Below are 11,979 nucleotides of genomic sequence, written 5' to 3' on the forward strand. Positions count from 1 at the left end.
CTGATGTGTGGGTCGTGCGATACTTGAACTTCATAAAGGTCTGCAACGCTTGTTTCTTTGGGCCGCGCTGAAAGCGACACAAAGTCTTTTGAATCTCCTTTCTTGCTTCAACTTTGTCTAGAGACCTGCTTCTTTCGTCTTCAAGAATCTCCATGGCTGAAAATTCTTGAAACAATCTCCAACACAAAACCATGAACATACCCATTCCATGTAAAGTGAAGGAAAAAAATATTGTCTTCGCTAAAGACTGTGTATGCAATGTAGATGAACATAGAGACGGAGTGACAATCCGTTCATCAAATACATGCAAACAATGAGGTTGAATCTTTTCTGTTTGATCGAAATCAATCAATTGTGGCAAATCACAATGGAAATGCCTATTCTTGGTGCTCATCCTATCATGTGAAACTGTGTCATGCCAAGGAAGAGACATGGAATGTGACTTCTTGACATACAGACTTTTCAACTTTTCATGAACAATCTGTATACATTCGTGCTCATCCATGAGAGAAACGTGCTCAACATACAATATGTCATGCCCAGGAAAAGGGATCACATAACGATGCTGACTAAAATACAGGAAACCTTCACGAATGAAACACTCGAACAATGCGTGCGTATCAATCATCCGAACTGTATTGATACGGGTATTGATACCGAACTGTATGGCGTCGAGGGAGATCGGCAACACATCCGGAATCCTGGAAGGGACTCTTCGCCGGCCCACTCTGATGTGTGGGTCGTGCGATACTTGAACTTCATAAAGGTCTGCAACGCTTGTTTCTTTGGGCCGCGCTGAAAGCGACACAAAGTCTTTTGAATCTCCTTTCTTGCTTCAACTTTGTCTAGAGACCTGCTTCTTTCGTCTTCAAGAATCTCCATGGCTGAAAATTCTTGAAACAATCTCCAACACAAAACCATGAACATACCCATTCCATGTAAAGTGAAGGAAAAAAATATTGTCTTCGCTAAAGACTGTGTATGCAATGTAGATGAACATAGAGACGGAGTGACAATCCGTTCATCAAATACATGCAAACAATGAGGTTGAATCTTTTCTGTTTGATCGAAATCAATCAATTGTGGCAAATCACAATGGAAATGCCTATTCTTGGTGCTCATCCTATCATGTGAAACTGTGTCATGCCAAGGAAGAGACATGGAATGTGACTTCTTGACATACAGACTTTTCAACTTTTCATGAACAATCTGTATACATTCGTGCTCATCCATGAGAGAAACGTGCTCAACATACAATATGTCATGCCCAGGAAAAGGGATCACATAACGATGCTGACTAAAATACAGGAAACCTTCACGAATGAAACACTCGAACAATGCGTGCGTATCAATCATCCGAACACATAATACTTCCTCTGATTGTTCCTTGGACCAAGGCTCGATAGCCAAGATCTCTTCTTCGGGATCTATCGAATCTTCTGGTGGGGGATCTGTGGACCTCGACTCGAAAGCCAAGATCGATTCTTGGTGATTGATCGAATCTACAATGAGGTTAGCTTAGCTAGAAAAAGCATCAACTAACTCATTATCCTTGTGAACAATCACATCATCTTCATGCAATTCATCATGCTTGTGAGAAATCACATCTTGATCATGCAAATCATCATGCTTGTCATTGTCATCCAAATCATTATGCAAATCATTGGCATCCAAATCATCATGCTTATCATTGTCATTCAAATCATCATGCAAATCATTATCATTCAATTCATCATGCTTCTCATCATGCAATTCCTGTGTGTCATGCTGTGGAGAAAAAGAGACTGAGAGAGTCTCCTTATCTCGAATTCTTTCAATCTTGTCCTGCATATTAGCAATGAGAAATGGAGAAGGAGAAGTATCCACTCCATGAAAGACAATAGGAGAATCACTTTTGGCATTGATAGTTAAAGTGCTAGCCTCCCAATCAACGAGAGGGTTGATTTCACGAAACCATTTCATGCCTAAAATCATATCACATCTTGAGAGAGGAGAAACAACAAATCTTCTAGTGAAGGCAATCTGTTGAATTGCAAACAACACATCAAGGCACTCCTTCGTGATGAGAGCGTCCATACCAGGGCGAAAGCCAGAGACCTCGATAGGAGATCTCAGACTAACTTCAAGGCGGGCTCTCTCAACAAGAGAGGGACTGATCACATCATGCATACTACCTGGGTCAAACAATATGACAAAATGATGCCCTGACGTATGACCATAACATTTGATGAGAGAATCATCAATAGGAGGGTCCTGAGAAACTGTGGGCACAATTGTGTTATCATACATTGCATTGACAGATGTAGTGGGTGCTGTGGGTTCTTTAGATTCATTTGATTCAAGCTTAGGACATGTTCTTTTTATGTGACCCTTAATGTGACAATGAAAATGACGACCTTCCTTAGAATACGTGCTCTGTTCTTCCGAAGTGATGTAACCTCCTACAATTCCTTGTGCTACCTTTTCATCTTGAGTAAGCTTAGGTTTAGCAATTGCGTTAGCATTACCCTTAGATTCATTGGAAGATTTCTTTGTTGAGATAGTGTTGGAAGATTGGTTAGAAGAGTTATCATTCTTACCATTCTTACCGTTTTTGCCGTTCTGCGGGTTCTGAGAAGTCTGCGAGGTACTTGTGGAAGTCTTGTTCTCCTTAGGCTTTCCTTTGTTGTGCTTCATCTCGTGGGCGAGAGCAATTGCTACCGCTTTGTTGAGATCGATTGGATGAGTACCTCGACATCATACTTGATATACTCGTCCAATCCGTAAAGAAATGCCTCCTTGCGCTTCGCATCCAATTTGCATATTTGAGTGCCGAGCTGCAAAACCCGATTAGAGAAAGACATAACCGGCATACCGTTTTTCTTGAGAGCTCGCCAATCGTCCTTTAGTCGTGCAAGGTATTGAGGTGGCATAAACCGCGGCTTGAGCTTGTCTTGGAAATCAACCCAACTAAAAGAGAGGGGCGTGAGATCGTCGGCTGCCTCTAGGTGCGCGGCTAGTTGTGCCTCTTGCCAAGCCTCATACCAATTTATGGCATCACCGGCAAGGTACATAGCTGCCGTCAAAACTTTGCTATTGCCTGTTTTCTTAGTTGTCGCAAAATAAGCATTAAATTGATGCAACCAAGAATGAATAACAGTAGCATCCATCTTACTGTCATACTTACTGAAAGTCAACTTCTCTGTGATTGGATTGTGTGAATCCGCCTCATGGCTTGCGCCACTTGACGAACTCCCACGATCTTTGGGTGATTCGGCCTTCGAGGCTAGGACTTGGGAAATAAACTCTTGTTGACGAATCTCCCTTTGAGCTTCTCGCTCGGCGTCCCTTTCTGCTTTGCGTTCTTTCCGTTCAATGCGCTCGCGTTCGAGGGCAAGTCGCTGGTCTTCTTGTCTTGCGGCAATTGCAATGCGCTCACGTTCCTGAGCAAGTCGATGTTCTTCTTGTTGTGCAGCAAGTTTGTCGTTTTGTTTTTCGCGCTCGCGGTCCTTGGCTTCTTGTGCACGGTTCTTTGCCGCTTGTTCATCTGCTTTGCTTGCGAGTTGTTCCAAGGCAACTCGATTCGTTTCTTGTTGTCGTGTCATCATGTCCAACATTGACTTGACCATCATCTCCATAGGAGTGAGGACAACTCGTGGCGTAGATGGCGAAGGGGGAGGGTCGAAAAAATCTCCTGGTGGGGAAAATCCTTCGTCGCCTCTCTCATGCTCATCACCTGAATGCGAAGTATCCATGCCGCTTCGGGTGACGACCATGCACTGGGATCTTTGGTTCTTAAGTTCACGAGGAACTTGGGTCTTGAGTTCTTTAGATTCTTGAGGGTTTCTTCCGCGTGCAAATCGCGTTGGAGAAGGATCTTCTCTTCACCCGAGTTCTACCCTTTTTTGCGGGCGCACCCCTTGGCGGCCTTGCGCTCACACCAAGGTTGCTTTTTCCCACCTCACGTCGATTGGCCGGTCGCTAAATGCACGGTCCGCTCTCAATGAGTGAAAAGAGACACATGGGGAGGCTGGACAAGCCCTTCTTTCTTGGGATTCCTGTCACTCTTCAACAAAACACGAGTAGGAATCGCCACGCCCAAGTAAACTTGGGTTCGTGTGATCGCAACAAGCAAAAAAAATTCTTGTGGTTCTTGTGGTTCTTTCCTTGAGTAATGCAGAACGCTTCCAAAGCTCTGATACCAATGTTAGGTGCAGCGGAATGAATGTTGTATTTTCTCAAGATTAGTGATCTTTACTGCTCAAGGTTCCTTGTAGTTCTTAGGGAAAGAGAGAGCTTTCCGTCTTGTAGAGTGTTGTGGTCACGAACAAAGTGAGTGGATGTTGTGCGTGCAAGAGAATGAGATTGAGAGAAGGAGAGAGAAGAGATACGATACCCGAGAGGTTGTAAAACCCTCCTCCGAAGGCCCCACTCTCGTCGGCGAGAGTGGTCTACTTGATTGCACAAATGCGTACAATGCAAATGCAATGGACTGATGCAATGGGACTATGCCGATGACGACGACGGTGATGACGACGGCGACTTGGGCTGAAATTTGGGATCTTCTAAATGCTGAATTTTTGGGACTGTTTCAAGGCTGAGAATGACTGTTTCCTTGCATGTTTAAGGGCTGATTTTGAAGGCTTTGTCGGGGATCTTGCTGAAGACACAAAACGCTGATCTGCTGTATTTTCTTGGCTGCGTTTTTAGGGCTGAAAGCACCTGCTGAAAACGCTGCCCAAGCTGAGGAACTCCTGCTGAAAAACGCTGAAAAACGCTGGTCTGGAAGGGTTGAAATTGGCTAATCTGATGCAAAGGCCTAGCGTTAGTAAAAACGCTGCATAGGCCAGGCTGTTGGTGAGCAAAAACGCCAGCAAGGGGAACAAGATGGCAATATCTGCAAGGGGAGGAGACGCCAGCGGTGGGGCCTGATGGCGATGCTGGAGCTAGGGAAAAACGCTAATGATGGGGGAGGTATGGCGAGGCTACGTGTTGGGGAGGTACTGTTGAGAAGTTGCCTGTTGAGCGGGAAGCTCCTGCTGCCTCTTCTGCTGTGGAGTGCTAACTTGGGTTTGCTTATATTTTAACTTACCCAATTTGCCCTACTGACTACCCAACAAAAGTCACTTAATAAATAAGTGAAAAATGTCAAAAATAGGGAAAATGGGATAAAGTCACTTGAAAAATCCCCTAACTGATGCTAATGGATTCTGATGGTTATGCTGTGTGCAACCGGAGGATATGCATCTATGTTAAGTGACTGGGCATGCACGGTCTACGAATAGACTCACAAAAGTGCCAGATCACTGCTAATCTAGACTTGACTGAAGTTGACTGAACCCTGCTGTGGTGTAGCTTGTCCACGGACACATAGGGTTGGGATGTGTCACGTGACAACGCAAGTTGGAGAAGCTTTTGGGGCTTTTTGCTTTATTTAAAAAGGCGTTTAAAATATGGCAGCTTTTGGGGCTTTGCTTTTAGCATCCCTTGTAAACTTATAAATAAGTGGGCAGGGCTCCCACTCTTCAGAGCATCAGGACGCAGAGTCTGAGAGTGAGAACCCTTCCACTGCCTTGTACTTTGAACTCAGATTAATACAAAAAGAAATACCGAAAGGGGCGCCAGTCTTTAGGGCCATTATCTCTAGGCACGGAACTCTGACGGGCCGTGTCGAATCAATTGTGAACCGTGAACTATTTTGAAGTGAATCTCTGCTGTGTTGCAGTAGAATCTTGACTTAGAGTGTCCAAGTTTGTTACACTGGCCAATTTGAGTATTTTATAACAAGGTAAATCGTAAGTGGCTGGCTGCTAGCGTAGAAAAATTATTAGCGGAAAAGTGACCAGCGTAAAGGCTCTGTCGTTTGGGTATTGCTGCCGCTTAGGAGATGGATTGTATGGGAAAATTCCGCCAGCGCTAAATTCAACAATCAGCCCAGCGTTTCCAGAATTCAGGCCAGTGCTGCAAATTTCAGCCCAACGTTTTCATAATTCAGCCCTTCAGGTTGTGGGGAAGGGTGCCGCGAAGGGGCACATCGCCTTGGGAAAAGGTGCGAGCAAGGGAGAGGTGGGTGGCCTTCTGCCGGGTCAGTGCCCTTTCGCATGAATGGGTGCACGAAGTTCTCCGAGTACGCCGCGCACACACATCTTTGTTCTGTCTTTGAGATATAGAATTGAACATAATTTTTTTTTCAAGTTACCTCATATGGTCGTATATACCATCTTTCTTTTGATTCCATACAACTCCGGGAAATGGGTAGAGTGTAGCGGCGAGGGTGAGAGGCTCACAACCTTCAGGTCTCGGGAAAAAATATACTCTGATACCACTGTGAGGATTAGTGGTGCTAATCCTATAATTAAGACTTAAAACTTCATACTTAAGATCAAACTAAGACTCAAGAGACTGAATGTGTGTTTGATTGATTGAATGAATGCTTGAAAGCGGAGTACAATAGGCTCCTTATATAGGAGACGAAGAGACACAAATCATGGTGTAGAGACACGACTTTAGACGTAAAGTGACATGATGGGAAGCTCCCAAAAGGTTGCAGGGGCAGACTCCTGCGAGCTAAACAGAGAGGATGGGGGGGGGGGGGCGGGGGCGAAGGTTTGCGGGAACGCGGGCGGACGGGCGGGCTGAGGCGAGAGAGCTAGGGGTGGGCAGGCAGGCAGGTTGAGGGCTGAGGCAGGCTGAATGCGGGCTGGGGTAGGCGGCAGGCTGAAGGCAAGGGCTGAGGCGGGCTGGGCGTTGGCTGGCCAGTGGCTGTGCAGAGTGCAGGGCAGGGCAGCGCGAGAGCGGGTGGGGGGGGGGGGGGGGGGGGGGGGGGGGCGATGGTGAGGGAGAGGGGCTGCAGGAAGCGTGCGTAGAGGGAGGGGCCGGAGGCAGCTGCAGCGAGCGTTTTTCGGAAACCCTGTTAGCTTTGCGTCGACTTATTTTGCGCGTCCCTTTTCTAAAAACATTTTTACGTAATGTTCTGTTTTATCTAGTTTTATTTCATAGCAAATAAAATGATTTATGTTTTTTTTTCTTGTGTCCCTTGCTTTTATAGTTTTATGAGTGCTCAGTGCTTTATTCCCTCTTATAATTCGTGAGATTTTGAACTTATGAAGGTACACCCACAAGGCCCTCGCTTTTATCCAACAGTTTGCATCGCGTACTCCGGAGGACGCTATTCAAAGCATTCCAAGGTCCAGAGGGCGGCATCTTACCTCAAGGGGAACTCACAAACATGGTGGTCTACCCTGCTTCTACGGAGGGAGGCAACAATAAAGTGGCTTTCAAGCGAGTCTTTACTTCCTCATGGCTCACTCAAGAACACAAACCTATGTGATCACAGCTTGGGATCATCTGAGGATGACCAAGGAAGACATACTAGATAATAGTTGTCAGAGATTTTGGGACAGTTTCTTATCGGCTTCTTCTTTCTAGTAAATCCCGTTCAAGCAGCAGATAGAGTGATCTTGTTGTGGTCTACCTAAAGAGATACGAGATTATTGTCTGTTGTAGAAGTCCGAGTCCATGCAACAACTGATGGGACACGCAAAGCAAGGGCTTGCAATGCATGGGGGCACTCTTACATTCCCTACAGATAGATTGGCACAACTCGGATCGGACAAGATACGAATAGTGGTAACGAAAGGAAGGGAAAGCTACAGAAAAAGAAATCTTTAGGCCCTTGATTGTCAGCGGAGCAACGCGCCAAATACTTCAAAGAGGGTAAATGTTACGGTTGTGGGGAACATGGGCATGTGTTTGCCAGGTGCCCTAACAAAGCACCAAAAGAACAGTCAAGAGGACAAGCTAGAGAGTTCTAAAGCAGTAGAGGAGCAAGCAAAGAAAGGAAAGACAAAGGAGGACTGGCAGTAGATTTTGTGGGGAGTGACCTTGAGCAAATGGATGAAAGTACGGAGCTCTGCAGAGTGTGGGACAAAGTACGAGATTAAGAAGCTCTTATCTTCTTCGACGGAGGAGCCAAGGTCACCTTCATTTCGAATGAATTGGCGGCTCGACTCGGAATTGAGCGAGATGAAATGGGACCACCGGTTGAGGCGGTTCTAGCGACATCAGGACGGGATGTTGCCATTATACGTGTCATAGGAAAACTTTGGTTGCATTGCCAAGGGTATCTAGGGCATGAGGACTTTTACATCATGCCCTTGGAGGAATATGAGAGCCAACAGCCTAACGTGCCTAGGTAGGGTTCAACTCGAGGCCGACTGTTAGTGATACCAAATGACATGGCACAAGCCACCAGCTTAACGTGCCTAGGTAGGGTTCAACTCGAGGCCAACTGTTAGTGATACCAAATTACATGGCACAAGCCAACAGCCTAACGTGCCTAGGTAGAGTTCAGCTCGAGGCCAACTGTTAGTGATCCCAAATGACATGGCACAAGCCAAACATGCACATAAAACAAGATAAGGGTTAGATATTTGACTCACCTCCCGCCCATAGAGCCCCCCTGAGCCTCGAAGCCTACAACTACTCTGGCCTCACCTCATGGAGCGGTGTCCCATACCACCAGCCCACACCTTAATTTAGGTCCTTAATTTAGGTGTCTGGGCAAGCACTGCCAAAATTTGGTCAATCTCCGATGGTCTCAACCTTGGCCGGATCCATTTTGACACCCTCCGTAGAGACGATGTGTCCCAAAGAGTGGATCTTTGGTAAGAAAAACTCGCTCTTCGTCCCATTAAACACCGACCGATGCTGCTGTAGTGCCTGTAACGGGTGGTGTAGATGCTCTGCCTCATTCTTGGATAATACGATGATATCGTCGAAAAAGGTGCCCACAAATGACCTCAACTCTCAAAAAACCCTGTCCATCTTGTTGAACGTTGCAGGGTTGTGAGATCAAAAGGCATCACCAAATACTCGTACAATCCAAAGGACGTGAACGTGGTCTTGTATGCATATCTAGGAGCAATCCTGATCTGATGGTAGCCACTTTTCAGGTCGATTCTACTGAAACAAGTAGAACCCTGTAGCGTGTCCAGTATATCATCGATCTTGGGTATTGGAAACGTGTTCTTGATGGTGATTTTATTGAGGGCCTTGTAGTCAGTGCACATTCTCCAAGATCCATCTTTCTTTCAAACCAACAACATTGGCGAATAGTAAGCTGATGTACTGGGTTGAACGAGACCTTTCTCTGAGAGTTCCTTCACTTGGTACATAATTTCTTCGTTTTGGGCTTTGCTTACTCTGTAAGGTGGCCGATTCGGTGGCGTATTTCTTCGTTTTGGGCTTTGCTTACTTTGTAAGGTGGCCGGTTTGGTGGCGTATTTCCCGGAATCAAATCAATAGTGTGATCTTCAGGATGTTGAGGAGGTAACTCTTGTGGTGAGCCTTCAGAGAAACAATCAGCATGAACTTGCAAAAAGTCTCGTCATACTGGATTTCATTAATTTGGAAATGGCCGAAGCCGATACAAGTGGGACTGACTCGCCCTTCAATTTTACATCAAGAACTATATCTCCCTTTTCATTCTTCAAAGTTGCTTTTCTTGTCCTGTAGTCGACCACCACATTGTTCTTATGGACCCAAGGGATTCCCAAAAGGACGTGACACCAGTATTTGTCAGGGGACGCCCCATACAGGGGATGGTGTGTCCTTACGTTGACTTGGAGTCACACAACCTATGCTGGGTTACAAAATGCGAGTGGGATGACCTCCATGACATGCCGACCCGTGGAGTCTAAGGTGCGAGCTTCCAAGATCCTAGGTTTCATGGGTCTCCAAAATGGGGGCGTCACAAGATTCTATGTCGTGGCAAGTCGTGAGCCTTACAACCCAAGGCTGTACGTGAGGCACATGCTCCTCCATATGTGGGGTATTGTGGCATTCATCCAACTTAGCATTGCCATCAAGTTGTTTTTCTAGTGGCCTACTCTTCTTAACCATGATGAGAACTATGTTCATGAATGCCTTCTCTGGCATTTGTTTCTTCTCCATGTTTTTCAAAAGGGTTATTGATGAGGCTCTGCACCCCTTTTTTGTGACTCAGGGAGTAGATTGGTAAGTCACGGGACACTGAGGGCTGTTATTATGCAGCATGGCATCTATGCTGGACTTTGTACATCTGGTAGAGGAGATTTGTGGAATTTAACAACCGGTAGCAGTTTATCTGGCTGTGGTGTGAGGCACCACATCTTTCTGCTAATGCATTCAAGTTTGAACTGAGGGAAAAAACGGAACACAAAGCAATCAAACAAGCCCTTTCCTCTCTTCATTGCTGGGACAGCCAACGGTGTGCAAAAGGATGGATCATCGTTCAAGAGTTGACTTTCATAACATATTGGGCAAAGAGTAGCACCTATGGTCTTTATAGTGAATTTTGCTGCTGCGAGCGCAAAGTCTGTTGTTACTGATGCGTGCAAGCCAAGCTGATTGCTTGTCGTTTTGTAAAGGTGTAGTATTCTTTCATTGGTCTCTAGGTACAATGGGTTGAAATGAACCACTTCAAGAGTTCGTATTCAAAGCTGGACGATCATTGGTGGTCAGAGATCCTAAACCTATGAGCAGTCTTTTCTCTATTTTAAGTCTTCATACCAATGTCCTGTTACAATTATCCATAGGCACACGTACTAATTTGAGTTGATACATGATTACTTAAGCTCTTGATATTTTCTTCCCAAAAGTGGAGCCGATTATCAAATTGAGTGTTCCAGGTCGATCGGAAGTGTGGAAGTTTATCATAGCTTCACATCCTGAATATGGCATATTTTGCAGGCCTGATACCAGCAGAATATTTGTTGACATAGGCTTAGGATTTCATGTGGAATTTACATGGCCGGAGGCTTTGCAGTTTATATCTATGAAAGAAGCATCATTAGCAAAGTGAGTTATAGACAGATTTGTTTGTTTGTTTTTTTAATTATAATTGTTTAAAAAGGGTTAAACCTAGCTTGTTCTTTGCTGCCTACATAGACAAATCGAGGAGCGTACTCACCAAATAGCGAACATTAAGGCTCAGATTAAACTGGTTTGTACTCCTCATGCTCACCTGGTTCATGTGGCTTTTGAGCAGGGTGGTTTGCATAGTGCTTATGATCTTTCTTGTAGGTCGGTGAGGGAATCAAGGAGCTTTTGAATCTCTCTGGAGGGTAGAGGTCTGGTTATGTGTGGGACTAATTACGCTCATCAACTTGGTTGCATACTGGAGGGGTGCACCACAGTGCATATGTGGCTTGATTCAAAGTTGCATATGACAGGAAACTTTAAAATGTAGAAATGCATGCTGCATAGAGGATGTAATGTGGGTTTGTTTTGGTAAGATCAATGCAGAGCAAGAGCTCATTGTGCAGTGGTATACAATATGATCATACTTCCTAAATGTTTATGCTCAGTACAATCGGCTATATAGTTGTGGGTTGATTGTAACCTTGTCCTTTTGCTATCGATGTAAGGATAGTATGTAAAACTAATGCAGTGGAGCTAGTCTGATCGACTGGAGTCACAAGCCAAACTTCAACCTCATGCCCAACATTCAAGTTACATCTTTTGACACTCTTTTGAAGCCATCTTGTGCCCCCTTTTCTTCGGTGTTTGTATGGTTGAATTGACACTCTGTTATATTTATACAGGTTGTGAATATAGTCGTTTTCAAAAAAAATTGCTAGAATTTCCTCTGTACGTCGACACTAAGTTCATCTGCTTATCAAATAAGCATGCCTCCTATTCAGTAGGATTTCCACAAAAAACACATCAACCTCTCTATGGATAAATTGTAAAAATAAATTTATAATAAGTTATCAATGTATGGAACCATAATGTTTTATACCACTTGTTTTTGTTTTTAAAAATGAGATAGATTAAACATGCTGGTACATCGTATCAATTTTACTTACAAAAATTGTTTAAACACTTAACTATAATCTCTAAGAAATAACGTCTACAAAAAGTAAAACAATTTATGGCTTATGTCAAACTGTAAAGTGACAAGATAAGGTCTTGAATTCTCTCTATATCTGAAGTTTTATGTACATCAATTACAACAGT

General features: G+C 44.6%; 1 protein-coding gene across 1 annotated transcript in view; it reads left to right on the forward strand.

The window, feature by feature from the left end:
• The window catches only part of LOC147425672 (uncharacterized), an 89,656-nt gene extending 78,155 nt beyond the window's left edge, over positions 1–11,501 (forward strand). Inside the window, exons 5-7 of the mRNA XM_086499485.1 lie at positions 10,711–10,818; positions 10,909–10,963; positions 11,044–11,501. Coding sequence (XP_086355611.1) covers positions 10,711–10,818; positions 10,909–10,963; positions 11,044–11,088 — 208 coding nt within the window. The 3' untranslated portion in view covers positions 11,089–11,501. The remainder of the gene's footprint in view (positions 1–10,710; positions 10,819–10,908; positions 10,964–11,043) is intronic.
• The last annotated feature ends 478 nt before the right edge of the window (positions 11,502–11,979 follow it).

The sequence above is a fragment of the Adiantum capillus-veneris genome, chromosome 25 (assembly GCF_014529385.1).
Source record: "Adiantum capillus-veneris isolate H3 chromosome 25, ASM1452938v2, whole genome shotgun sequence".
Lineage (NCBI taxonomy): Eukaryota > Viridiplantae > Streptophyta > Polypodiopsida > Polypodiales > Pteridaceae > Adiantum > Adiantum capillus-veneris.